General features: G+C 43.8%; 1 protein-coding gene across 1 annotated transcript in view; it reads right to left on the bottom strand.

Moving 5' to 3' along the window:
* CISD1 (CDGSH iron sulfur domain 1) overlaps window positions 1-27,821 on the bottom strand; it is a 125,767-nt gene that overhangs the window by 60,829 nt on the left and 37,117 nt on the right. Inside the window, exon 2 of the mRNA XM_078642871.1 lies at window positions 25,816-26,021. Within this exon, the coding sequence (XP_078498997.1) occupies window positions 25,816-26,021 (206 nt within the window). The remainder of the gene's footprint in view (window positions 1-25,815; window positions 26,022-27,821) is intronic.

Raw genomic sequence — 27,821 nt, 5'->3', positions numbered from 1 at the left:
CGGAGAAACCGGTCCCAAGATGCTTGTTTAAGGTTCAGGGAGGACCTGGCTTGCCAGTTCAGTCTGGACTGTTCCCATGAGGTACAGGGTCAAGATTGACTTGCATATGGGTGGGTATAAACATTTGTTTGCGAAGCACATTGATGCCATGAATGGCATGAAGGCACCAGGCCTCGACGGTTATACTGGCATTTTTTACAAGACATAAAAACCTTTTAGCCCCATTTCTCCTTGAAGTCTATCGAGAAGCGCTTGTGTTCTGCCACCCACCTTAAGTAAAGCGGACATTGTTCTCTTCCCTAAGCCCGGGAAAGACCCACTGGAATGTGGCTCATACAGACCACTTTCGCTACTAAACTTAGATAATAAGATATTAGCCAAAATGATAGCGAAGCGTCTGTCTCTACTCCTTGGGCAAATAATCTCTCTGGCTCAATCGGGGTTTGTTCAGCGTAGGTTAACAGTCTTAAATCTGCGCACCTTATTTGCAGTTCTACACCGGAGTTCACCGGACGTCCAGGCAGCTGCCATACTGCTGGACGCCGAGAAGGCGTTTCATTCCTTAGAGTGGCCATTCCTAATTAAGGGCAGAGCTTGACATGCCTAAGCGTTTCATTGCACTCATTACCTTACTCCACACACAACCCACGGCCCGGATACAGGCAAATGGGACCCTCTCCTCACCCTTCACGTTGTCACGCGGAACGAGGAAGGGATGCCCACTCTACCCGCTCCTCTTTATCATTGCATTTGACCCATTAAACCAACATTTACCTCCTCAGAGGGCTGCAATTTAAAACAGGCCCACTCTTGATCACACTGTATGCGTACGTCATACTCTATTTACGTCACCCCCAAAATAACCTGGCACCGATAATTAAAGAAGAAGTCAGGTTCGGGTGGGGGGTTCTCTTCACTGCGCATCAATTGGTATAAGTCCGAGGTGTTTCCTTTAACCAAAGCAACAGCAATGGGGTGCTGCGACTATCACCTAGCATGGTGCGAAACATCTGTAAAGTATTTGGGAATACACATAGATGGGGACACAGAGCAGATTATATGACTGAATTATGGCCCTGCATTAAGCAAACTGGGGTCACAGGTATGTCGATCGCGCAAACTTCCACCATCGTTGGCAGGCGCATGGACATTATAAAAATGGTGGTACTCTCCAAACTCCTATACTTGTTTCACAATATTCCCATTCCACTTACCAATGCGTTCTTCCAAACACCGTGCACCATCCGGATCAGACTGGTATGGGGGCGGGAGACCTAGAATCAGCTGGGACACAATGACTGTGCCATATGACCGTGGGGGTTCGGGGTCTATAATTTCAAAATCTATTACTTAGTGACTCAGTGTAGCTTCGCACACCATTGGTACCACCCCGATGGCTGGATTCCATATGCAAAGTCAGAGGCAGATCTTGCAGACCCGACCCCACTGGCAGCGATACGGACGCTAGGCCTCCCTAGAAGCCCCGAGAAATACAGACTGTATTCACGACCAGCTGGGCTTGGAAAAACTAGCCTAGTGACTGGCGGGCGCCCACTTTATTCCTTGGCTATCCCATTGGCGGGCAAGCCCTTGGCTGCCCATTATGAAAGGGGGGGGGGTGCAGTGTTCTAGTGCAACAAAACAAGCCAGAAAGCTTCCCTTGGCTAACACTTATAATCTCGGACTCTGGGGGTCCTTATCTCCAAGCTATACAAAGCCAGCATGGCTCTTGTCCCCACTAGAGATGAGATTTGCGAGATCTGGGACATCCAATGCTAGATGCCCAGTGGGAATACTGTTCCACACAAACACACAAGGTATCCCTCAACAACAGGCATAAATTAATAATTTTTACATTTCTATGGAGGGCATATAAGACTCATGCAAAACTGCACAGAATCGACCTATCCCGCCCGCACACGTGTCCCAAATGCCATGCACAACATGCAGAGTTTGCACATATGACCTGGAGCTGCAATAGTATCTGCAGATTCTATGAGGAAATATTTAAAACAATAACACAGATGGTACACCACTCCATTGAGCCCAGCCCGGAGGTGGCACTGTTGGGCTATGTTCACGAGGTCCCAAAACCTATGCGCAGGTTCGTTGCAATTGCATTACTGGTGGCCAAAAGGGAGATCGCCATCCATTGGGGTAGTAGACACACTCCTACACAGAAAGCTTGACTAACTGAACTATACGCTATATTACTTCCTGTGGCATTCAGACCACGCAACATCTGGCAGTGCTGCAGCAATATCTTCTAGAGAAGGCCTCTAATTCCAATTCACAGCCATGGGATAGGAGTGACTCAACTGGGGAGGGAAGGGGTCATACGATTTTGAATACACAAGGTGCTGTCATCATAGTCGAGGGATAAAGAACATGATGGAAGGGGCCGATATGCCTGTAAAGTAAAACATATTTAACAACAATGTCTGCTGATAAGAATGATAATTGTGGGACAGCAATGTATAATTATGCGCATGTGACAATTAGTACCAAGTACTGCCACCTGATATTTGTGCCCTTTTGTTATTATTGAGGTAAAAATAATAGAGAAAATTAACAAAAAAATTCTTCACTTTGTATCCCAACCTCGTCCTAGTAAGTCAACCTAAACTCTGACCTCTACTATAGCCTTATTACCTGCAGACAAGGGTTACATCATTTGTTCAAAGTCCTGAAACAGAGTAATAGGCCAGAGCCTAAAACGAGGCAGAGGCCACTTAACAACCGGTATAGCCAGAGGCTGAAGGGCTTTAAGGATATAAGAACATTACACCCACTAAGGTTAGAATGTTCTAAATTAAAAAGGGAGAAACATGACGACAAACATTGGAGCTCCAGGTGAACACATGCCATTAGAACACTGGAATGTTGAGAGTTCCACTTCAAGTAGCTGAAAATAAATTTTTAAGGGGTCTTTTGGGAGTTCCACAAAGTGTACCTCACGAAATTGTCCACTAAGAACTACGTTTTGGTTTTTATTAGAGATCAGCTCCGCCTTTGTCCTCTAAAGCTTTGGAACTCAATTTGGGTAAAGGAGGAACTTCGTTTGAGAAGACTAATTTTGCAGGATTATTTCAAATGTGAAAAATCCTCCCTGACCTGTGGCTGGCATATGCGGCGCTTAATTTGCGGGCCCTAGAGAGGCATGATCTGTATGACAATCCTTCCTTCATAACTCGCTCTGATGGCAAATGGGTCGAAACCCCCTTTAGGGACATGTTGGTATCAGAACGAGAGGACTCTGTACTAATGAAATATTCCATGCGACATGCAGCATTAGTGAAAACTGTCAGTAATATAGAATCGTATTTGACTCGAAATACAACTTATTTCAGGTTGAATTTATTTCCCCGCCTAGTTCCTTTTAATCATGGTTGTTTTACAAATGCAGACTTGCCCCTTTGCAACTGTGATAATACATTGATCAACAATACATTACATGTTGTTATGCGCTGCCCAAAATACAATAGTTTACGATATAAGTTCCTACGCCCAATTTTAAAACCATTGTATTTTACTCAAGTCAGGCCTGCCTTACTATTTTTACAGCTGTTGAACTCTCCATCTATTTGCTTTTTCCTTGTACGCTTGCTTTTTGATAGGGGATTTAAAATAAGATTGAGTTTGGTAATGAAAAATCGTATGTTATTTTTAATGACGACTTTTATGATTTTATTTGTAAAATCGAATAAAGATTATGATGGAATAACACTGAAGACAATGGAGTTGCTCTGGGCTTATAATGGCTGGTATAAGTCTTTTGCTCCAAAATTCCCATGTTGATCTTTCCATTTCTCACTTTTTAATTTAAAACATTCTTCTTTTAGTGGGTGGAATATTCTACTAGCCTTATAGCCCATCTGCCTCGGGCTATACCTGCTGACAAAGGCTCTCACCCTCAGCTTTTAACAACCAGTATAGCCCTCTTCAAGGGCTATAAGGCTATATATAATATAAGCCTGGATCTACTCCTTTGTCTTTAAAGGAGGTCTAAACATTACAATGTATGAATGTACGTCATTGTTCTGCATTCTGTCCATCAATTGTTATTGTAGCATTTAGGAGGGCATGGAGGAGTATATTAGCAATGTGACATAGCATCCACTCCTGAGCCCTGCGCCCAATTATGAAAAGAGTGCCAGCTGCCCTGTGTTCCTCCATGGCCAGCTTTGCGCAGGCCACAAATGAGAGGAGAAGCTGGCAGTTGACATTCTTTTAAAGCTTACACCTAACTATTAAGCGAGGAGCTCTCTTGCCTCCAAGCCATTGGGCAAGACAAGAGTAATACCCACCTCTCCCATTTGTATTGGACTAGCGGGGGCGGAGGACAGTTGTAGAGCCGGCTCACATCTCCCGCACTTGGGCACTGTGAAGGGAATATGGCACCCCGCCACTGGGCAAGGCAAGGATGAGCAAAGCAGTGCATCTTTCCTCTAGCCCGTGAGCAGGGCAAAGGGGACGGCTGCATTCCTTGCACACCTTTAAATTTCTCCTGACTCACTTAAGCAATGCAGGATGGTAAGGGTGGCATTCACCACTCCCCAGCCCTTAAGTAAGACCGGTATGGAAATTAAATAATTCCTCTGAATTGAGCAGGGGGTGGGAGTACAGTCATCCTATGCTCCCCAGAATTTATATTAAACCACACTCCCTCCCTAAACATTTTTAGCCCTGGTCTCCATTTTTGTTTCTTTCTCCCAATGTTCAGTTTAATATAAATCCCCTGGGTTGGGACAATAGAGGCACATATCTGAGCTGCCTTTCCCAAGGGCAGGGAGGTTGTTCTTACTAGCCATGCCTTACCCAAATCTCAGGGCAATGTGCGCCCTTACACCCACCTTGCTCACATGGAGTTTTTGATTTAATCACCCTGAAGAAGGGTGTTCATAGTGTGTGCCTCCATGCTCCCCTTCTACATTCCCAGGCAGAGGGCCCTTACAAAAAATACGAGGCATGTGATGAGCAACCTGCTTTTGTGCTCTGTTTACAAACTCGGTGCATGTGCCAGCTTAATCCATTCTTAGTGGCCCACACAATGCAAGCCACAGAGGAGTGGTCAACTGCCACCAACTAATGCACCTAATTCCAAATTGGTAAGGAGCAGCACCCAGTAGGTCACCTGCTGACCCTCTCATCAGTGTTTCGCAGACAGAGTATCAATTTAAAGACTACGACTGGGCTCCCGGCCAGAAATTAAGCTGTACCTCAGTCAAGGAATAGTCCATGTTGATACTCACTTTACCGCTAACGTGGAGGGTGGAGAGACACTCAATGAGAAGAGTTGTTTTGCTCCTTACTCTTGCTGAAATCTATGCTTTCTTCGATCAAATAAAGATTAATAGTTCTGACTCCTATTTAATGGAATCACATATAACATTTTTCTAAATATATGACCACAGATGGGATACTGTGGAAGTACATTCTTTATGACCGAGGCCTGAGGAAGCGAAACCTATCTGTGAAGCACGAGCTGGTTGTTACCTTGATTTAAGATTACAGGAATGGGCTGACAATGACTTTATGGAGTACAAAAGACCTCCATAAAAAGAGTAGTTTATGGATTGCATGTTGAAGAAATGCACTGATGTCCTGTGGTCTAACACACAATGATGAGCCCCCCTCCAGAATGTGAAGAGGGGCCCATGGGTCTCCAATATCTCAGAGATATTCATTGATTTTGGCCTGAATGGGGGCCGCCTAAAGGTTAAGTTAGCCCCTGAATGGTTGGGGGAACTCCTGCAGCCCTACGGCTGCAGGGCTTGTGTAATACCCCTACTGAAGTCAATATTTTATGTGAAGTATCTTAGTGTATTTCTAACTATAAATCTATTGCTTGAAATCTGATGCTCCCCACTGAAAAAGAGTACTTCAGGCATTTATCTTGACTACAACCGTGTTTAGGTCACATTATATATCGAGGTAAACAGGGCTTTTTGAACAGTGGGACCATCATCAACTATTGCTAACACAGTCTATTTTCTCCCAGTTAACAGCCGAAATTTCTATGACTGAATTTGAGGGAAATCATCATAGCTCACAATCTACAAAAGTAACTAACAGCTGTTGGTCAAGCTAGTTAAAATGTAATTTGATGGTCTGTAAAAAAAAAAATGGGGAATTGAGATTTAATTACCCTAAATCTCTTACAAGAAATGATAGATACTGATAGTCTTATACAGGATTCCCTTAGTATCAAACAACAAAAGTACAAAGGGTTTTGAACTGCTAAAATTATTTTATGACCAATAAATCTACATGCTAAGTAGCAGAGTTGAGAGAGAGAACCCGGCTAACTATACTGGTCATGAATCACTTCAAGTAAGACAATTTATATTTTCCTTCAACTACCACCATTAACTCCCTAGATGGTGCCCTAACAAGCACCAATCTAGCTAGACATTAATACACTTTAAATACAAGTAACTCCTTTCTATAATGGCACACAAAGACGAAATTGCATTGTTAATGCAAGTAAATCTTAATAGATGGATGTTTTGTTAGAGAAATATTGCTATATGTTACTTATAATCCAGATCTTACAACTGCGATTCCCTCAAGTTATAGTATTATTCAACACAATTGCTCACCTAAAAAAAGGTTGAGGATTAGCCATCTTATATAGAACCCCCCCCCGAAGATTCCCATCATTGCAGATGCTTCCTTTAGTTTCACTTAATGACTTATTTTTTAAATTTCCTTTGCTAGCACCTCCTCTCACTCTCTCTCTGGTATGCCTCTTTACTGTTCGCCGGGGCATTAAGAGAGTTAAGCAAGGGGCTGGCTTATTTTATTGCTCTACCTATGCTTAAAACGTTAAACGTATTGGTATTAAGAGATACTAATCTCTGGATTCAGGATATTATACGTCTGGATATTGACTTCTCTTTGGACTCCTATTTTGGGTCTCACACAAAGAGTTAAATAAGCAAAACAGTTTGCATGATGTTTCTTGGTTGCCATATCTGCTCCAGGCTCTCTACTCAAAGCTGAAGAACCGGCCCCGCTGGTCTGTTCTGATCACCATGCAATACCTTTTTGCATTATGCTACCATTTACTATCCATACAGTTCCAAATACTCAAACAGCTTTCACAGCCAATTCATCCCAGGTCTAAGGTTATAAGGCAGAATTTAAATTTAATGAAAAATAATGCTGGTTTTAATAAATGTGCAGAATGAACGTGCAAGCTTTGATGAAAAATAATGTAATTTGAATGCATAAAACTGTAGGCAACCTAATTTACTAGGCCTCAAACCTATTAAAGTAGCATTGCTTGCAAGCGGGCTGAAAAGCAAGCTTGAATAGAGAATGCTGAATACGCATAAAAAGTTTACCTTCCGACCCTTACATGAGCAAAAACATTTGTAAATAGTTAGTTATACAGTTTCAAGTATTTCCACAAAATGTTTCTATATACACAGAGACTACTGTTGACTCGTGATCAAATAAGTTGTTTCATGGAGTAATGAAGAGTTCATACATGTAATTGCGGAGTCTAAAATGCTAACTTGACTACCTAATCAACTTGTTTTTCTCTATAATTGGATATTCTGTAAAATAATTCTTTAATTCATATAGATGTTTTGACTTCTACATAGATACTAGGAAGTAAATGATGTAGTCTATGTGTGAGAAAGTAAGTCTGAAAGAGACAAACTCCATTTAAGTATACCATTATTATAAATTAGTCGAAAACATAATTACAGTCCATGGACTACTGTATTTTTTGTGAGAAGATGAGGTTTGATCCTGTTCCCAGGAGAGCATTGGACTCTGATTAGATGATGGAAGATGAGAAAAGAAGCATGTTGCAAAATTGTGAAATGTTAAGTCTATTATAGTGCTTGTTCCTAGAGTAGGTTACTCACTTTTTCTCTATCCACTTGACACATTTTACCAGACCCAGACTTGCTTTGAGACTCGACTGAGTTTCTCGAAACTCTTTATGGGAAGTTCTGCTTTGCCATGTTTTATCCTTTTGAGCGGATTTAAACACTGAAGTATTATGCTTTTCTCTTACTCTTTCTTTAATTCGAACTCTTTACGGGTTCTGTTAACTCCATCCCGATTCTTAGACTAGGGATTCATTCCTTTATGGAACACGCTTAATGCATTGATTTTAATGATTAACCAACATAGATTTTATATTGCTGTCATTTGATCATTGAGATTAATCTGAATGAACTTGTGATTTGCAATAAAGAAGACCTACTAAAAGATTTGATTAATTAAACCCTTTAAACCTCTACAAATTCTCATTATTAACTAAACTTCAGATAATTGACTGTGATGATAATTTATAGATATATTGCACTCTTCTACTCTAAAACAACAGCAAAGATCTATTCAACCAAGGCAAGTTGAATCGTACAATTATGGGAATTAGGTAGTGTGATAGTAGATCGAGATACTAAAATACTGTGAACCGATTCCCACTCCAGCAAATTCTTAAGGAAATATCCTTTCGGAATAACACTCATAGCACTGAGGTGAGTGTGGGAGAATATTGATCACATAGCTTCATCATTCAGTTCCATTGCATCATTCTGGAATTCTAAATACAAACATTCCTTTCCATCAGCTCCATGATATTCTTACAAACAAGGAGCCAGCACACATGAAACTCAGATGCAAGTGCCCTGAAAGCATGGCATCAGAATTATAGTCCAGAGGCCAAAATTGTGTATGTTATAGCTTTAAAACAGTATAATGGGACTGCCGTTGCAAATAACTTTATGCTGGATGTTTTTGCAACTGTTAATAATCTTTTTAATTATCTCGCTAAAGACATTACTCCTTCACCATATTTGTTCTTTTATGAACTGATAATCGAACTTGCATTTAATGTCCAAACAATGCCTAGGTGCTCCAGAACCTCTTTTTCCAGACTCTTGAGCTCCTCACAATCTAAATTAGGCATCTGAAGAAGAGGCCTCAGCAATCACCTCTATATGTAACATATGTACATCCAGCTGTAGTTCCTACTAGCTGGAAAGCTGCCCTTGTGCTCCCACTTCTGAATACGCTATTGGCATCTTCTACAGTTCAATTTTGACTGATGTCTTTATTACCCCGCCACTCCATAGGTCTAGAAGAAGTGATCAATAGACAATTGTCTCCCTACATTGAATCCTCCACCTTGCTCGACCTTAAATAGGGACTTTAATACACTCTTTAGGTATTCAAGGCAAGGTGCTATTCATATACTGTTCAATCTTTATCTCCTTGTTGGCCAAACTGATTCACTCCTTTGGTTTATAACTTGTTTATTTTGCTGAAGACATGAGAACCATTGTTATTTTCAATAAAGAGATCCAATCTACTGCCGATATTCAGACACTGTCCAAATCTGCTACCTAAATTAAATTGAATGGAGAAAAGATGGAAGTCCTCGTTTTTGAAGGACCTTCTTCCACCTGGTACTTGAGCTGGTGGCCTGTTGAATACAGTCAGCTTCCTACACCTGCAGAATCTTCAAAATATTAGAAGTGATATTTGACTGCAATCTTACTTTTTCCACACATATCAATAAGATTAACTCCAACTGTGTCTACCATTTACGACTATGATGCTAAGATTCACTCCTTCTCACAATGGCCCATCCTAAAACCATTGTCCATTAGTCTAGATTATGTGATTTCCATTAAAATGGGCCTCCTACTGCTTTAGTTAACATACGTCAACTTGCTCAGAATAGTGCTGCAGGACTGCCATTAGGCATTCACTGGTGCAATTACATATCCATACATCTATGTGGCCTACACTGGCTCTGGGTGTAGAATACAGTTGTTTTCAAAGCCCTTTGTACCGGTCATAGGGCTATTCACACGCAAATGTACTTTGGATATTAGAACTAATATTACTCTGTACTGTCCTTCTCGCCTTCTGCTTCCTCATCTGGATTTCTGCTCTCTATTTGGAACAAAAACAAAAAAGCTGGTCTCTGTAGGACTGTAGGGAAGTCAAAAGGCCACACAGGAGGTTGAAGTTGTAGACGGAGTTTATTCTGGACGCTCGTGACAGCTCGTGTGAACATATGTACATTCCCAACAAGGACATCTATTTATTAAACCTCCTCTAAGTCCTGGAACGACCATTAACTTAGCATCAGCTCAAAAAAGTACCTGGCCTTCTGCAAAAAAATAAAAAGTGGCCATTTAATTAACTTCCTCCCATAGCTCCAGGCCGTCTTTGCTGGGTAACTGTCCCCCTCTATAAATACTCATTCATTATTGTTTAATTAACAATGTGTGTATTGCAAAGAGTTGTATTAAGCTCTCGAAAAATATTTTGTATATTCTACCTATACGTCTAATTTGACATACTCATAACTACTACAGCTACTAATAAGAAATCTTCAATTCAAGTGAGACCATCATTACTCTTACCCTCTTTCCACTCACACTTCCCAATATTTCCATTCATCCGTCCTTTTATCATCCTGCTCCAGTAACACTGATGCTAATGTTGAAACAGTGCAGATTTCGGCACCTGTCCCATCTCGACATGAAAACCAATGCTAGTTCAAGGGGCCCAGATGGCACCAAGGAACAAACCTGCCAGCAGTAACCCGACTGGGAGTCCCTGAGGGGCCTCTCGAAAAGTCTCAACCTGCTGCTGCGTCACAAATGGACTCAGAAACTCGAGGTACGTCAGGGCCAGAGATGGAATCGGCTGCTGAGTGGACTGAGAGCTGGACCTGGAGGCACAGTGACCCACTGACGCCTTCTCTGGAGAAAAAGAGTCGCCTGGACGTCTTCTGTTTCTCATTCGGCTCACCAGAAAACTTAAACAAAGAGAAGATCTGCCTTGGAAACTACTTCAGTAGTAGGATCGGGTCCTCATCTTCAACTTTGACCTGGAGTGGGAAAGGTGTGGTTACTTCCAGTGTTTTGCCACGTAGAGCTTCGCCTCACACTCTCAGATGGCCTTAAGATTTATCTTGGTGCAGTCATTGGAGGTCTTGGAGTCGCGTGAAGAACCTAAGGTCCAGAGGCACACTTTGTGGTGATCTGTAACAGATATCCGTTTGTCACTGTCCCTAGAAGGTTTCAATCTTGTTGTTTTAGGGGGTGACATCCTTGCACACTAGAAAATAAAATTGGAAGAAAATATGTTCATTGAGTGAAGAAAGAAGGAGGAGGGCTCCAGATCTCAAATGCAGAAAGAAAGGAGCTTCCGTCAGCCTATGTGGTTGGAGCTTACATGCAGTTCTTCTCACTTCCGGAGTGGAAGGGCATTGAGTCGGAGTCACACAGCACCACCTACCAGCATGCAGGAGCACTGTTTTTGAGTTTTCTAGATCCAGTATGGTGCATAGGGGTAATCCACAAGGTGAGGAATCTGCAGTTAAGAATAGTTCATCTCCCACTGGGTGTGGAGCCAGCCTGGCTGGCGGAACAAAGGTTTGCCTTTTTCAGATCTCACCTTACATTAACTTGTGAGGGTGATCTCGGCAAGATGATGGCTTCTAATCGGGCTCCCGTTCGGCCGTTCCGTAAACTCCTTTTTCCAGCCCTCTCTGCGTTCAACATGTTCTGGGGAAAAAGGAGTGCTGCCGCCAGACGTACGAAATGCTGTTCGAGGATTTTGGGAGTTCTCACTCCTGGCGGCCCGGGTCTGCAGTGTCTGGAGCCACTCTGCCTGGCGGGTGGTCTCTTTCATTAGCGGTGCTGCTACGGCCGGGAGTGGTGGTCTTCCGGCTCCTATCTATGCAATGCCTCCAGCTAAGGTGAAAGCAGTCAAAAACGCATAGAGACTGGAGCAATCGCTAAGAAGCCCACAGCAAAGGTGGGACAGGGCTCTCAGCAAAAAGGACCTGCTGTAGTGTAAAAGGAAGGCATCTGGACTAATTTTTTTTAAATCCCTGCACCACTATGGGGGATTCAGGGAAACCCCCTAATAGGAAAGACTCAACGGTGCTAGATCAACCCTCCCCAAAAGCTTGGCCCCACAAGTTCAAAACACCGGTTCCAGCAGTTTACACCAGGCGGAAGATGCACTCTTTGGAACACAGCTACTGCTGACGCCTAGGGACTCGGAGGTGAGCCAGACTCTAACTCTTGGTAGTACAGAGGGGCAAGAGGCGGCGCAGGCTCCAGAGGGATCTAGTGGTAAGGTAAGGTAATCAGAATGAAGACGAGCTACCAATGGCAGGGGGAAATGAGATCTCTCAACCGGCCAGTCTCTCGGCTAAAGTAGATGGGTTAAGAGGAGAAATTGCTATCAATCGAGGGGCTGAAGCAGAAGGCGGAGATAAATTCTTTTCCTTATCTGACATTTGAGGCTGGTCCGACTCAGACTGTCAGGGTCATGTATCAGACTCTAGAAATTCAAATGGGGGGGGGAAGATGAAACCTCGGCTGATGTTGCCACAGGAAGGGGAGGAATCCTCATGACAGAGGTAGTAAAAAAATGAAAAGAAAACTTGGGGTCTTTTCTGGGATTACTTTACTTCCCCAGATCTAGAAGGCAACATAGCCACGGCTGGAAACAATGTAGGTGAAGCTGAACCCTGCCTCCTTGGACTCTATATACCAAAATATCATGGCCCATAGAGATGAAACGCACATTGAAAGTCGGAGGGTCCAGACAGCGTGTAGGAAGCTGCAGGGGCCATCCATTAGATCTCCAAGACCTGCTCTGAGTTTCTGGGAAGAATGGATGAGGTGGAAAGCAAAGTGAATGTGCAGGAAAATAAAGCCTCAACCTATAAAGAGATGACAGTGTCACTGGAAAATCAAATGTCAGACAGCTGTTGCAAGCTGGAGGACTTTGAAAATCGAATGAGACGTAATAGCTGGAGGGTCTTGGGCATGCTAGAGGGGGCTGAGGGGGGAGGTGCTTTAAAATTTATTGTTGATCTCCTGAAAGGGGTACTTCCTGAGCTGGGAAACTGGGACTGGGCTCAAGAAATACAGAGTGCACACGTTACCATTCAAGCAGAAGAAATCTTCATCTCAGCAGGGAACAACCCTCGTGCTATCTTGATCTATGTGGGGAACTTCCTCCTTCGCCAAGCAATTTATGATCTAGCCCACACGGACCGACATCGTTCTTTTAACGGACATACTTTTTTTGTATAAGCCCTGATTATTGTCATTCGACAGTAGAACTCCGTTGGCGACTTCGCCAGTTGATGCAACCTTTTCAGAATAAGGGCGATCAGGTGTTTTTATTGAATCCGGACAAACTTAAAGTAATCTGGAGGGAAATCCTTCATTTTTTTCCATCAGAGATTCGAGCTAAGGAATTTTTCCAATCCCTTGAGTAAACTCTATGAATGCTGGAGGGCATTGGTTTTGTTTCCGGTTTTTCTCTCTTATCATATATCGGTGGTGTTTTTCTTTTTTCTCTCTTCTGTCATCTTGTTTATTGTGGGCACTAGCAAGAGCCCTTTTGGCTGGGCGAGAATACAGGAGGGCTCCCTCTCCATCAGCGGACCTGTTAGGTCTAGCCGCTAGTGACGGGTGGAGGGGATTAAGGGGGGAGGGGAGAAAAAGGGGTGGGAGCAAGCAGATGTTGATTCGTTTTTTGTTTAATACATGTCATGATGTTTGTATATGTTTAAGGAAGATTGAAATGTTTTCTATGATTAATTGTAATCTAATGTACTTGATGGAGAGATTTGATATGGAGAATTGCCAACACAAGGATAGTGGGTAAAATTTGTATCTGCTCATTAAATATGTGCGGCCTTAATGATAAAAAAAGGACATGCTGGCTAAGAACCTTTGCTACATGCAGATTGATGTGGTCTGTCTTCAGGAGACAGACATACTTTGGAGCAAGTGATGGTGGCCGAGGAACTTTGCCTTTGAAATATTAGCATGCACTCGGCAGGGGACAACTACTAGAGGGGTCAAAATCCATGCAAGACGCGGTTTGGAGCTCTGCAAGAGAGTTAAGGAAGATAAACAGGGGCGATGGGCCATAGTAGAATATAAATTACCAGCTAATAATGACTATAACGATCTGTTCTATCTATGGGTCTAATCTAGGTGATCCATATATACTGATTTAAGTGTTGAACTTGTCCTATGGCCACATCTCTTGATCCTCTGTGGAGACTTTGATATTCACTTAGATAGTATCTTTAATATAAATGCTGATCTATCATATCAGGCCAGGAAAGTAAGGGTATTTAAGGCCCTGCAAGGTTTGGTGAGAGAACAGGGTCTGATCGATAGCTGGTACAAGTTTAGATCACCGGATCCAGGATTCACCTTTTATTCGGCTCCTCATAATAAATCAGTCCGACTGGACTATTTTTTTTATCTCTGACCACCTAGTCAAAATAGCTTAAGTGGAGAGCTTTCAAAGGGTCATCTTAAATCATAATGCTTTAGTAGCTGAATTATCATTGACCGGCGTTACTAGGGTCCTGGGGTCTTGGACCTTCAAAAGAAAACTTTTGGGTGATCAATCATATCGGGATCATATGGCTAAGTGGATTGTGGAATTTTTTTAAGCAAATAGAGGCTCATCCTCGGATATCATAGTTTGGGATCCTTTTAAAACGGGGTCTCAAGGAGAGAACTTGAGCTTCTCTGTTTCCCGACAGAAAGCTCTGCAGAAGGAAATTGGGAAATGGTTTGAGAAGTTAAGAGTGGCGAAGATTGAACACATGGTGAAAGTAAACCAGACCCTGGCTCTACACACGCCGGCAGGACCCCCCCATTGGAAGGTGACCAAGAGACGACTACCAGCCATTTAGAGTGTCCCTGTACCACCATCACTATGACGGACTCCGTCAGTTGAACGCACATAATCCTACAGATCCCCAATTTACAACCAGTGGACACGAACTAAAGACTGTCAGCGCGACAAGAACCGTCCACAGATCCCCGCCTAGAGAACCTTTGAGATCTATTAGCAGGTTATCCTCGGATCCTCACCCGGAAACAAGTAGTATATAGCTTCCCAACTATATAGAAGAAACCCTAAGCTAAGTAAGCAAACCCCACCCTTAAATAAAAGGACACTTGGAGAAAGAAAATTACAAACTAACTAATATAATACGCTAAAGTGTCCACTTCCCCAAGACAGACTTCTCGCCAACCCAGATTACTCTTACCTTCTCCTCCCTGCGAGAATCAACACCATTTATATGTCCAGGTCTATTTTTGGATACCCACATGGCTCCCTGATGAAGGCCCTCAGCCGAAACGCGCGTAGATGACATATCTAGCCATGTTTTTATGTACCAATGTGCCAAAACAAGCTTCCGCTGAGATCTCAAGTTAAATTCAATTATCTTGAAATATGTACAGGATACAATAGGATGTATATATATGTAGATCATAAGTCACATGTATAATGGAGGCATGCACACAATAACCATTTGTAATTAAACAACAATGTTTTTTATTATAACGAAGATTGAATAAAATAAAATCCATAATTTTGTACCATGCATCTTGTTCACTCATAGTTCTTGCTGTCACTAGTCCGTTTTTGTCCTTTGTTTAAATATTAGTTCCTAATTATCTTTTTTCCAAATACACATGGTGAAAGTAAGTAAAGGGCTTAATATTGAGGAGTGCCAACAGGAAATTGCGATTATTAAACCTAAAATACATTAGCATTTCAGTTCAGAGGTGGCAGCTAAATATGTACAGAGTAGGGCTGAATTATTTAAATTGGGGGGAAATACCGGACGGGTTCTGGAAAAACGGCTACGACAACGAGAGGTGACCAATCGAACTGTTAAAATTCAAGATCACCTAGACCAAATTCAAAAATCTCCAATAGAAGTATTAAATGTTTTTTTTAAATTATGAACAGTTGTATACTGAGGGAACGTCTCCATCAAGGCGGGGGGGGGGGAATCTCTGGCAGCCTTCTTGAAGGATCTACAAAAGATGAAGGTCACATACGCACAAAATGAAATCCTTGCATCCCCGAGTACTCGGGAAGAACTGGAGACTGCCTTAACTTCTTTGGCCCTCGGTAAGACTACCGGCCCGATGACATTCCCATAGAATTTTATAGGGCATTTTCAAAGTCTCTGCAGCAAGAGATGCTGCAAATCCTCCAGCTGGCTCAAAGGGGATACACACCCAGTTCATGGCAGAAGACAGCTATGGTCATGTTTAAAAAAAACAAGCATTAAAAATGCAATAGGTCTCGGATTTATTTGAGTTAGAGGTAATGGCAATGTCTTTTATCCATGTGTTATGGAGTGTATGCATGTGTGTGTAGTAGAAATATGTGGGTTGTATTGGAATTGTATCAATGGTGGCATGCTGCGGTTTAGATGTATATGTTTAAAAGTAAAGTGCACCATACTGCGATTGCTACAATAGTTTATTGTGGATGCGTTAACAATTGATGTGTGCACTGATGGCTGGTGGTGTGTGCGCCTGTAGAAATTGTGCACTGATGGCTGGTGGTGTGTGTGCCTGGTGGAAGCGTGCACTGACGGCTGGTGGTGTGTGTGCCTGGTAATAGCGTGTACAGACTGCTGGTGATGTGTGTGCCTGGTGAAAGCGTGCACTGACGGTGTGGTGGTGTATGTGCCTGGTGAAAGTGTGCACTGATGGCTGGTGGTGTGTGTGTGTTTGGTGAAAGCGTGGACTAACCTCTGGTGGTGTGTGCTTGGTGAAAGCGTGCACTGACGGCTGATGGTGTTTGTGCCCGGTGAAAGCGTGCACTGGCGGCTGGTGGTGTGTGGTTGCGTGTGTGGTGGTGAGTGTGTGGTGGTGAGTGTGTGGTGGTGAGAGTGTGGTGGTGAGAGTGTGGTGGTGAGAGTGTGGTGGTGAGAGTGTGGTGGTGAGAGTGTGGTCTTTTGTGTGTGGTCTTTTGTGTGTGGTCTTTTGTGTGTGTGTGTGTGTGTGTGTGTGGTGGACTTAGTTCGAGTTTTCGTATCCTGCTCACCCTACACACTGTTCGCCCTGCACACTCACACACTGTTCGCCCTGCACACTCACACACTGTTCGCCCTGCACACTCACACACTGTTCGCCCTGCACACTCACACACTGTTCGCCCTGCACACTCACACACTGTTCGCCCTGCACACTCACACACTGTTCGCCCTGCACACTCACACTGCTCACCCTACACACACACACACACACACACACACTGCTCACCCTACACACACACACAGCTCACCCTGCACACACACACTGCTCACCCTGCACACACACACTGCTCACCCTGCACACACACACTGCTCACCGTACACACTCTCACACTGCTCACCCTACACACTCTCACCCTACACACTCTCACACTGCTCACCCTACACACTCTCACACTGCTCACCCTACACACTCTCACACTGCTCACCCTACACACTCTCACACTGCTCACCCTACACACTCTCACACTGCTCACCCTACACACTCTCACACTGCTCACCCTACACACTCTCACACTGCTCACCCTACACACTCTCACACTGCTCACCCTACACACTCTCACACTGCTCACCCTACACGCTCACACAATGTTCACCCTGCACACTCACACACTGCTCACCCTACACACTCACACACTGCTCACCCTACACACTCACACAATGTTCACCCTGCACGCTCACACACTGTTAACCCTGCATACTCACACACTGCTCACCCTGCACGCTCACACACTGCTCACCCTGCACGCTCACACACTGCTCACCCTGCACACTCACACACAGCTTACCCTACACACTCACACACTGCTTACCCTACACACTCACACACTGCTTACCCTACACACTCCGACACTGCTCACCCTACGTAATGCGAAAAGACATAGCTCTGCCCTTTGGCCTGTGTTGTAATCGTACAGTAGGTTGACTTGATTGGTTGGGGTGTCCCATCCTTGCTGCTCCCCTCACAGAGGGCCGGCTGCCTCTATGAAGCTCCCACGACACGTGTTTACCGGTTCTTTGTTTTAGCTCCTGTGTGTCAGTGCACTGTGTAAGCACACAAGCATACCCTGCTCTCTCTGGAACACTCACACTGCTGAGTCTCTCACTCTGCAGTCACTCTCACTCTGCAGTCACTCTCACTCTGCAGTCACTCTCACTCTGCAGTCACTCTCACTCTGCAGTCACTCTCACTCTGCAGTCACTCTCACTCTGCAGTCACTCTCACTCTGCAGTCACTCTCACTCTGCAGTCACTCTCACTCTGCAGTCACTCTCACTCTGCAGTCACTCTCACTCTGCAGTCACTCTCACTCTGCAGTCACTCTCACTCTGCAGTCACTCTCACTCTGCAGTCACTCTCACTCTGCAGTCCGGTCTATAGAAATGTCACCAGTACATCCCGAAGAGATGTCCCCCAACACCCTGCAAGGTGACTCATTTCGGGATATCGAGTGCGTGCTATGTGTGAAGTATGGGAGTGGAAGACAGAAAAAATAGATTTTGTGTGTTGGACAGACAGATGTGTGAAAGATGGTGCGTATGTGTATGTGCGATAGTCAGAGGAGCTGTAGAGAAAGAACAACAAATAGAGATGGCAAGTTAATGAATGAGAAAGAAGGGAAGGGAGAGAGAGGAAGACAAACTACAAGACGGAGGAAGAGAGAGAATGTGGGAGAGGGGAAGAGAAAGAAAAGAAGAAAGAGAGCGGTTACGAGATGCTCAGAGCTCACGCCTTCACTCACCTCCACCTCTTCACAGGACGGAGTCTCTAGTCACGATGGAGCTGGGCTCCTGGCCGGCAGCTGGTTGCAGGCGGTGCGGAAGGCACCAGTGACATCGCCCCTCCACTCCCTCACTCACAAACCCCCCGCAGCCAGAGGCTCACTGCAAACACGGCGCAAAGGTTAGAGCGTCTCAGGAGCGCGAGTCGGCTGCACCCCCTCGCCCCTCTCTGAGGAGCGGCGCGCGCTTACTTTAACATGTGTGAATTTCTGATGAAACATCATCGGCACGCGAAGCCCGGGGCACCAGGAGAATACAATGCAAACACTGGGCAGGCGGTCCTTTCTTTACAGCAGAGGGGGCGGCTGCACGGAGGATCCCACATAAAGGCTCCTCAACCTGTGTTATAAAGTAAACACGGCGGAGATCGGCAGCCATTAGCAGACAACAATGTGCTGCCGCGCCAGGTGCGCTCCATCTAAAATTCTATGCCCGAGTTTATATAATTATAGCATATCACGCTGCCAGCAAAGCGCTTTGTGAAAAGGAGGGGTACCCAGAGACTCACAGACCAGGATAAAATTGTGCGTTCACAACCCAGGATCAGAGGTGGGTCACAAGTCGCAAGATAACATGCAGTCTATATATCGGAGGGATCTGGCCACCAGATGGCAGTGTAAGACAGCCTGTTGAGAATGCCAGCATAGACACACAGAGAAGAGGCGCTGACAACGAGACCTACAAAAGAAGCTCAAGTGGTGCCAGGCGCGCGCCACTGCGACCGAAGAGCAGAGAGTAGCTAGAGGCATCTGAAAAATGCACGGCGAAGAGCGGGACGGTTCGTGGAGGCACATCTGCACTGCAAGGGGGACTGGCCACGAGAGCACACAACAAAGAATGATGCACGCGCGCCCGGCATCTGTCTTCAATTACCGCGGGCCTTGACAGCTGGTAATTGAAGAAATATGCCCTTCTGCTGCGTGTGTCCGCACGGAATATGCACTAGGCGGAGCAACTCGAACGCCTATGGCCTATTGCGTGCTGGCTTGTAAAAACACACGCATGCGAGGCCCAATTGCCATGCAGCTGCCAAAAATAACCAGCAAAAATCACGAGCTTTCTGGAATTCGGTAGGTAAGATTTTCGAAGCCCTCAGAAAAGGACTTTAAGCCACGAAGTCTGACCTGACCCCAGCATTGCATCGACCCACAGCACTTATAAACTGTGATAGTAAACTCTACTCTAAAATACTCGCAACCAGGTTGAGTATCACTCCGCCAACACAGGTTTATCCCCAGCAGGAATACCATAGATCATGTCCGCCGGGTTATAGCCCTCCTTGACTGGGCTCAGGCCTCAGAATTACCGCTGGGGGTAGTCCTGTTGGACGCAGAGAAAGCGTTCAACAGGGTCTTCTGGCGGTATCTGTAGTCTGTCCTGCAGTGGAAGGGAATATGCAGAGATTTTGTCCAGGCAATTAAGGCATTATATCTTTCAATGCTGTAATCCGCCTATCAGGGCAGAACTAAAAGGATTTTAATATTAGTAGAGGTACGAGGCAGGGGTGTCTGTGCTCCCCTTTGCTCTTTGCCCTTTATAATGAGCCCTTAAAAATATATTGACTATAGAGCATTGGCGTACGCCGACAACATTGCAGTGCTCACTACAGAAGTCGTTTCAGCAATCCCAGAGGTAAATATCTTAGCTGAACAGTTTGGTACCCTATCAGCATACAAGTTAAATATGGAGAAAACACAGATTCTCTGCTCTGGAACTGCTCAAACTGCAGGTCTCTCGATGGCTCAAGAGACAATCTACCTGGGGATTAAGATCACAGCTGCCGTAGATAAAATTCCTGATCCAAATATTATTCCAATAATGGACAATGTGAGCAAAAAAACTGGAAAGGCTTGACCATCTTCATCTTTCTTTATGTGCTCGAAGCAATGTTATTAAAATGTTGATCCTCCCAAAGTTTATACATTTTTTAGAACGGTTCCTTTGGAATTTTCCTCATCCTCCTTAGCAAGGATTGATAGGATGTGTCAGAGATTCCTATGGGGGTATCGTAAGCCAAGAAGAGCGGCCATATGGAGGACCCTTCCTAATTAGCAGGGGGCCTGGCAATTCCCCCTTTTTCCCCTACTACTGAGCATCTATTTTACAACACATGTGTATCCTTTTAGTCGGGGATAAGGCTGAAATTCCAGAGGAAGCCAGAACAACAATATATGAAATAACGTTGGGTACTGGAGTGAAGGGCTGTCTGGTCAGGATGCTTGAACCCACCTATTATAAAATAAGCTACATTTAAAATATTGAAAGCGGCTCACAGAGTATGGAGATAGGTACGACGGAAATTGAAGATTTAAAATAAGAATGCAGCTTTCTTGGTGGAAATGAGAATAGGACAAATCTGATTTCAGAAAGGATACCCGTGTTGGAGATAGTGAGGAGTAAGCCCGGATAGGGAAGCTTTATCAAATTTTAACTCAAGCTTCCCCGGAATGATATTGATGCCCAGAATGCGAAATGGGAAATTAGGCTTGGAATGGAAGCATATATTGAGGACTCACTGGAATTGGCAAACCAGGTGTTATTAACTGGGAGTCTCAGGAGCCAGCATTTTATGTCCATTTTTTATTTGTATTACACTCCAGCAAAGGTATGTAAATGGGGTGGAGGGAGAGGAGGGAAGTGCAATAGATGTGGCCTAGTTGCTGCTGACACCTTGTACAGGCTTTATCTTTTCCAAAAATGGATATCTTTTTGCGGGACCTTGAGGCTTTCTTAACTAAAGTTTTAGGGTTCTATGTATCAAATCCCCCAACTCTTTATTTTTTGGCTACTAGATAGCACAGAGTCTAACAAAAGAGCTAGGCCAGTGGCAGGCTTTTTGTTCATTGCAAAGGCTATTGCTCGCTCATGTGTTACTTCTTAATGGACCCTCCTACTTTCTCCAACTGGCGGTCTAGAATGCTGGCTATTTAACTGTTGTTTTTGCATTTGTCACCCCGAGTGGGACGGGTATGCTCAGACGTGAGTCCCGTGCTTCTTCACGCCACTGGAGTCAAGCTAGCCTGGCTGATGACGGCTGATAGCCAGAAACCGGTCCTAGGATGCTTGATTCCGGTCCAGGGAAGACATGGCTTGGCACTTCGGGCTGGACTGTTCCCATGAGGCACAGGGTCTAGGCTGATTTGCATATGGCCATGTCTGAACTAGGGTTGTGTGGTGAGCAAAAAAAAGCTGGATTTAGGCCCAGATCTCTGTACTGGGGTGAATGTATGACATTGTTCTGCATTCTGTCCATCAACTGTTGTTTTTGCATTTGTCACCCTGAGTGGGACGGGTATGCTCAGACGTGAGTCCCGTGCTCTTCACGCCACTGGAGTCAAGCTATCCTGGCTGATGACGGCGGATAGCCAGAAATCGGTCCTAGGATGCTTGATTCCGGTCCAGGGAAGACATGGCTTGGCAGTTCGGGCTGGACTGTTCCCATGAGGCACAGGGTATTTGTCACCCCGAGTGGGACGGGTATGCTCAGACGTGAGTCCCGTGCGGGACCTTGAGGCTTTCTTAACTAAAGTTTTAGGGTTCTATGTATCAAATCCTCCAACTCGTTATTTTTTGGCTACTAGATAGCACAGAGTCAAACAAAAGAGCTAGGCCAGTGGCAGGCTTTTTGTTCATTATAAAGGCTATTGCTCACTCATGTGTTACTTCTCAATGGACCCTCCTACTTTCTCCAACTGGCGGTCTAGAATGGTGGCTATTTAACTGTTGTTTTTGCATTGGTCACCCCGAGTGGGACGGGTATGCTCAGACGTGAGTCCCGTGCTCTTCACGCGACTGGAGTCAAGCTATCCTGGCTGATGACGGCTGATAGCCAGAAACCGGTCCTAGGATGCTTGTACCCGGTCCAGGGAAGACAAGGCTTGGCAGTTCGGGCTGGACTGTTCCCATGAGGCACAGGGTCAAGGCTGATTTGCATATGGCCATGTCTGAACTGGGGTGGTGTGGACTGCAAAAAAACAATGGATTTAGGCCCAGATCTCTGTACTGGGGTGAATGTATGACATTGTTCTGCATTCTGTCCATCAACTGTTGTTTTTGTATTTATAATATAGAATCTTGAGTATATAAGCTAAGGGGCAGAAGAAAAAGGGAGTTCAGGAAAAACATTTGGGCCCCAATCAGAAGCTTGGTTAATTAATAGGGGGCATCCAAATGAAGTGTTGGAGGGCCAGCAGCGTGGACACCCAAGCTAGGTGGCAAGAATGGATTACGTAACTTAATCTTGTAACTTGTGGTTACAGATTTTTTTTTGTTTTTTTTACTAATGAAGTTTGTAATTACCAACCTATTTATTGCACATTCACTTTTTTCCTCTATCGATTGTAACGTTTGAGGTGATCTGAGCTGCTATTTCTGGATATTTTCTGTACATTTTGAATTAATTAAGCATTTTATCTCTTCTCTCTTCATTTACTTGATGCACTTTGCATTCTCTATGAATAAAATGACATGACAAGTGTTAAGTTAACTTTTTTCTAACTTTTTGCAAATGAAAAAAAAAAAAGAAAATCAATAAAAATATATTGAAAAAAATATATATTAACTTGTGAAAGGGCAGGCACTTCACAAGTTAATCAAGTTTCTGGGTCCCCCCCAACTAATAGCCCCGCAAGGGCAACAACAAAACCTAAAACCATAAAGGTGAAGCACTGGCTGAGCAGGTCCCGGAGAGCTAATGCAAATTAGCTTCTAGGAGATTCAGGCAGGGAAACAATACCATTAAGGTTACTTTTCCTAAATATTAATTAATAATGCAACAACATCATTGATTTGGGCTTTTAATAAATATTAAAAGGAGTGGTTGAATAATTTTTCTAGGTGGTCCCACACCAGAGATAGCAGAATTAATATTTTAATCTACACTCTTGCTTTCCACATAGTAAAGCCATGGCCTTTCACAATTAAAATAGCAGCTGTAGGGACACGGCAACATTCAATTTCTACATGTCCCACCTTTAAATACCATGCACTGTACCTTGTCAGCTACAAAACCCTTAATAGGGATGGTTTATTACTATTTAAAAGGGAGGTTTGTTCCCCTGTCAAAATGGTTATTTTCACAGGTCAGGCTGCAGGTTTAAACTAAGCAGTCCGGCTACTGTGGTAGTCCTGAAGCCATGTTTTCCTTTGTCACACTAGTGGGTGACACAATAAATGCTGCACATGTGAAATTAACCTTTCCGTGCCATGGGTGTACTTCTGCACCATATACATTGGCTCTATAAATGAGCTAGATATGCCAAACGGGGATTAACCAATTTGTATAGGCTTTAGTTGACTTCACATTGAGAGAAATTTGTTCATGTCTGACTAGGTCAGACGACAACACTTTCTCAATCTTGGCAAATTGGTATCTCTCCTTGTTTGCAAGCAATGGGAGGGGAAGGTTGCAAGCAGCGATGGGAGGGATGGACGAGGGCAAGCAACAATGGAATGGTGTCACGGTGAAAGGGACAGGTAGAAACATCCTGCAAATGATTGACTCTTATAAAGGGCGACACTACAAAATAAAAAAATTTAAAATAACCCCTGCAAGTGCTCGGCCAGTGGAAAAACACTAGCTGCAGACAGGAATATGTATTTGGTTCATGCTTCATGGACCCTGACAGACCAGAAGAGAAGACGCTGACCAATGAGAAGCAAAGAAATGAGAGTAACGTTGAAACCAACCAATGGTCAGTATTAGTAAGTGATGAGCGGATTCTAAGCCCTTTTAAAGTTATTTTTATTTGCAGGAGACTAACAAATGACAGTATTTACTCTGTCTCAGGCACGACCGAACGATGATGCTAATCAATTGGCAGTACCCAATTCTCACTGGTCTCTTATCAAGTATATGAGTAACAGCGTCGTCAACCTTGAAGAATTTTAACCCCTCAACCTGATGGCTAATCACCCCATAAGTCATAAACAAAAAGAAGGAGAGAGATTGTGTCCGTTCGTCTTCCCAGTCAAAATATATACAAAACAAGGTGAGAACAGTTCATAAACCTATTTATATTTTGGTTACTTCAAGTCTTCTTCATTCCGACCCTTCTGATGTGGTTTAGGGACTTGGAACCCACAGGGTGTTTAAGGAGAACCCTCACTCACCTCCCTAGTAGGTGACATGCTTCCTCATTGGTTTCCCTTCCTGGTTGCCGAATGCCCCCAGGGTGTGCTGTGACGCCAGATTACTGCGGAGCTGGGTTTTTTCAGATTCTGTGAATGTGACGTGGTGATTTAAAATTGGCTCTAGAATTCCTATGATCCTAAGAATCTCAGTTTTATTTAAATGTTTTGGGGTCCCCGGGTCAATGTTAAAAACAGTTGTGGATGTGTATGGAATAATTAGTTGGTCCCATATATTCTTACTATGGTCATCGTGTGTGTCGTCTACATGTTTCAGCCACCTTTGGTAGCCCGAGAGGGTCAACAAGGCTTTCTTCAGGTTTTTTGTGTATGCACATGTACTAAAGCAGGAAAGGCGAGGGTTGTGTTGGACTGAACTGTTTGCATGAGGCACAGGGTCAAGACTGATTTGCATATAGCTGGGTATGAACTGGGGTGGCGAAGTGAGCTAAAGAACGATAATGGATTCAACCCAGATCTGTGATTGATGGAGTGTCTGAAAGTTTCAGCTCTCCGTCCATCATCTCCTTGTGTTTGCGAGCATTGTGTGCCCCAGTACTTACAACGTCCTCGTGTTGTTCGATTATAATGCGTCTTGTATTGTGTTGTTACTATTAGTGGTGAGATTCTCCATGGGATACTGCGTCAGATGTGGGCTTCTCTCATCAATATTTTAGTTTTTTTGCCTCACAGTCTGTGGCACCTAAAGTAGTCCTTGCAGCCCTGTGTCTCAGAGTTTCTTCTTAAACACCCTGTGTGTTCCAAGTCCCTTAACCACATCAGAAGGGACGGAAGGAAGAAGACTTGAAGTAACCAAATCATAAATAGGTGGATGATCCGTTCTCACTTTGTTTTGTATAATCACCCCAAACAGGTGCATGAACTTCTTTCACTAGCATTCAAGCCAAAATTACACTTATCAACCCAGGATCAGGAGGATGTTTAACATGGTAATTGATAAACTGAAAAGCCAGATCTATATTACATATAGGAATAAATGCCAACCTTTCTTCACTGCCTCACCTGTTTAGATCTCCAGCAGCGACAATATACTGCTTTTTCTCCAAGATCTTCAATGTCAAAGGCATGCACAACCTTGGGATTATCTTTATCGATCTGGGTGTTAACCATCGACTTGCAGCACTTTTCCTTGCAGTATAACTTCCGGTAAGCAAAGTAAGCAGCAGCTGCAGCTCCAAGAGACACAGTGACTGCAGCAATCCATTCCGCTAAAGAAGGAAGAAATGAGAATCAGAAATGTCAAAGTCTCTCAAGACTCATGAACATACAAGAAGGATTTCATACATTTCCAAGGATTGAGTCCATTAAGAAAAAAATGAAAAACTAGGGCTTCAAAAAGTAAAGACAAGTACGTCTGGTGGTTAAACAGACTCTCCAGTGCTAATGACCATGGTTAGGAATTGGAAGTACAGGTTAAATGGAGGAAATAGGATGTTATGACAATATGGTAACAGGTTACCAAACGGGTCTACAGATTTCTTTTCTACCTTGTTGTTCTTAGAAGCACACTACGGTCTACTAAACTTTGGAGCATCAGGATTATTAATAAACAATACAAGAAGTGTACATTCCAGAGGGAAAACATTTATGCACAAAGTAGAAGTAGCTATTGGGATTCTTTACATGATTTGAAGCGAACAAAGGGTAAACAAGTGCGTTACAACAATAAACAAGCATTTGCAATGCAATAGGTCTCGCATTTGCGCGAGTTTGAGCTATTGGCATTGTAAATGACTATCACTTTTATTTATGTTTTGGTTTTTAAAGCATAAATAAAAGGAATCATCATTTACAATGCCAATAGCTTAAACTCGCGAAAATGTGAGACCTATTGGATTGCAAATGCTTGTTTTTTATCCTGCTGCAACAGATGTTTGTAATTGAACTTCAAAGAGGACGGCACCAATCCAGCTGTGCATTATTCATTTTACTTGACGTAGAAGCAATTATAATGGCATTGGCTACACCATACAAATTACCTACATATGCACACACATGGGATGTGAGTGCGCTCATGTAAAAGTTAACACCAAATAAAATCTACACATGAAGGAATGACACTCGAGGGGTCTGTCAAAATAGTGTATTTATCGAGTAACAGTAAAATGTCAAAACAAAAAATTGAGCAGAAACACAGTCTTAAAGAGTTAACAGGCCGGTAGGTGTAAGTGCTAAACGCTAGGCAAGGACAGTGCGAGTAAATACCTATTCTGATCCTCCAAACTTGCAGACTGTTGTAAACTTATACTTCTCACAACATGGCCACCTTTGGTCATTAGACCTTTCTCTGTGTTCACACCTCTTAAGCCTCCCAGTATACCTATGTGCATTCTACTTTGTACTTGAAGGTTCCACACTTGTCAGTCGAGGGTCTGGTCAGCTGGAGAGGTGAACTGCTCTGCTGTATCTTAATAAACGGATCTTGTAACTTATCCAGAAGTATCTTGTCATCCATCTACATCCATCTACAACACAGACCCACTGTTGTGAGTAGAACTAATAAAAACAGCAATCAAGAGCAGTTTGAACATCCCAGTAACTAAGTTGCAAGAATGTCAACAGCTGTGAAGAAAGTGTCTAAAAAATAAAAAATAAACAGCATGATAACATTTACACATGTAAGCACATCAGAGTTTTAGCAGCAACCGTGAATGGATGGGGGTTGTAGGAGAGCAGGGTCTGCTATCCTATGGTCACCCCATTTATTTTTGCTTCACTGGTTTTCGACTTAATGTGGCTGTGGGCTTGCTAATCAGACCCACAGCCCTGCTGTTCTCTCTCTAAGTTACACACCATGTACTTTAGGTACATCACCAATTGGGATTTGGGTCACTCTTATGAGTCCCTGTACAGTGTACTATAGGTACCCAGGGCATAGGTGCACCCAAGGCCTACCCTGGGCTGCAGCATATCTTTTGGCTCCCCTGGCTGGCCATCCAAACGGACGCTGGCTGATCACTCAGCTGGGGCAAGGTCGTGGAATCACCCCTTGCTTAGATATAGTATTC

The sequence above is a fragment of the Lissotriton helveticus genome, chromosome 5_1, assembly GCF_964261635.1.
Source record: "Lissotriton helveticus chromosome 5_1, aLisHel1.1, whole genome shotgun sequence".
Lineage (NCBI taxonomy): Eukaryota > Metazoa > Chordata > Amphibia > Caudata > Salamandridae > Lissotriton > Lissotriton helveticus.
The sequence above is the reverse complement of the archived record's forward strand: the minus strand, read 5'-3'. Positions and strand labels throughout refer to the sequence as shown.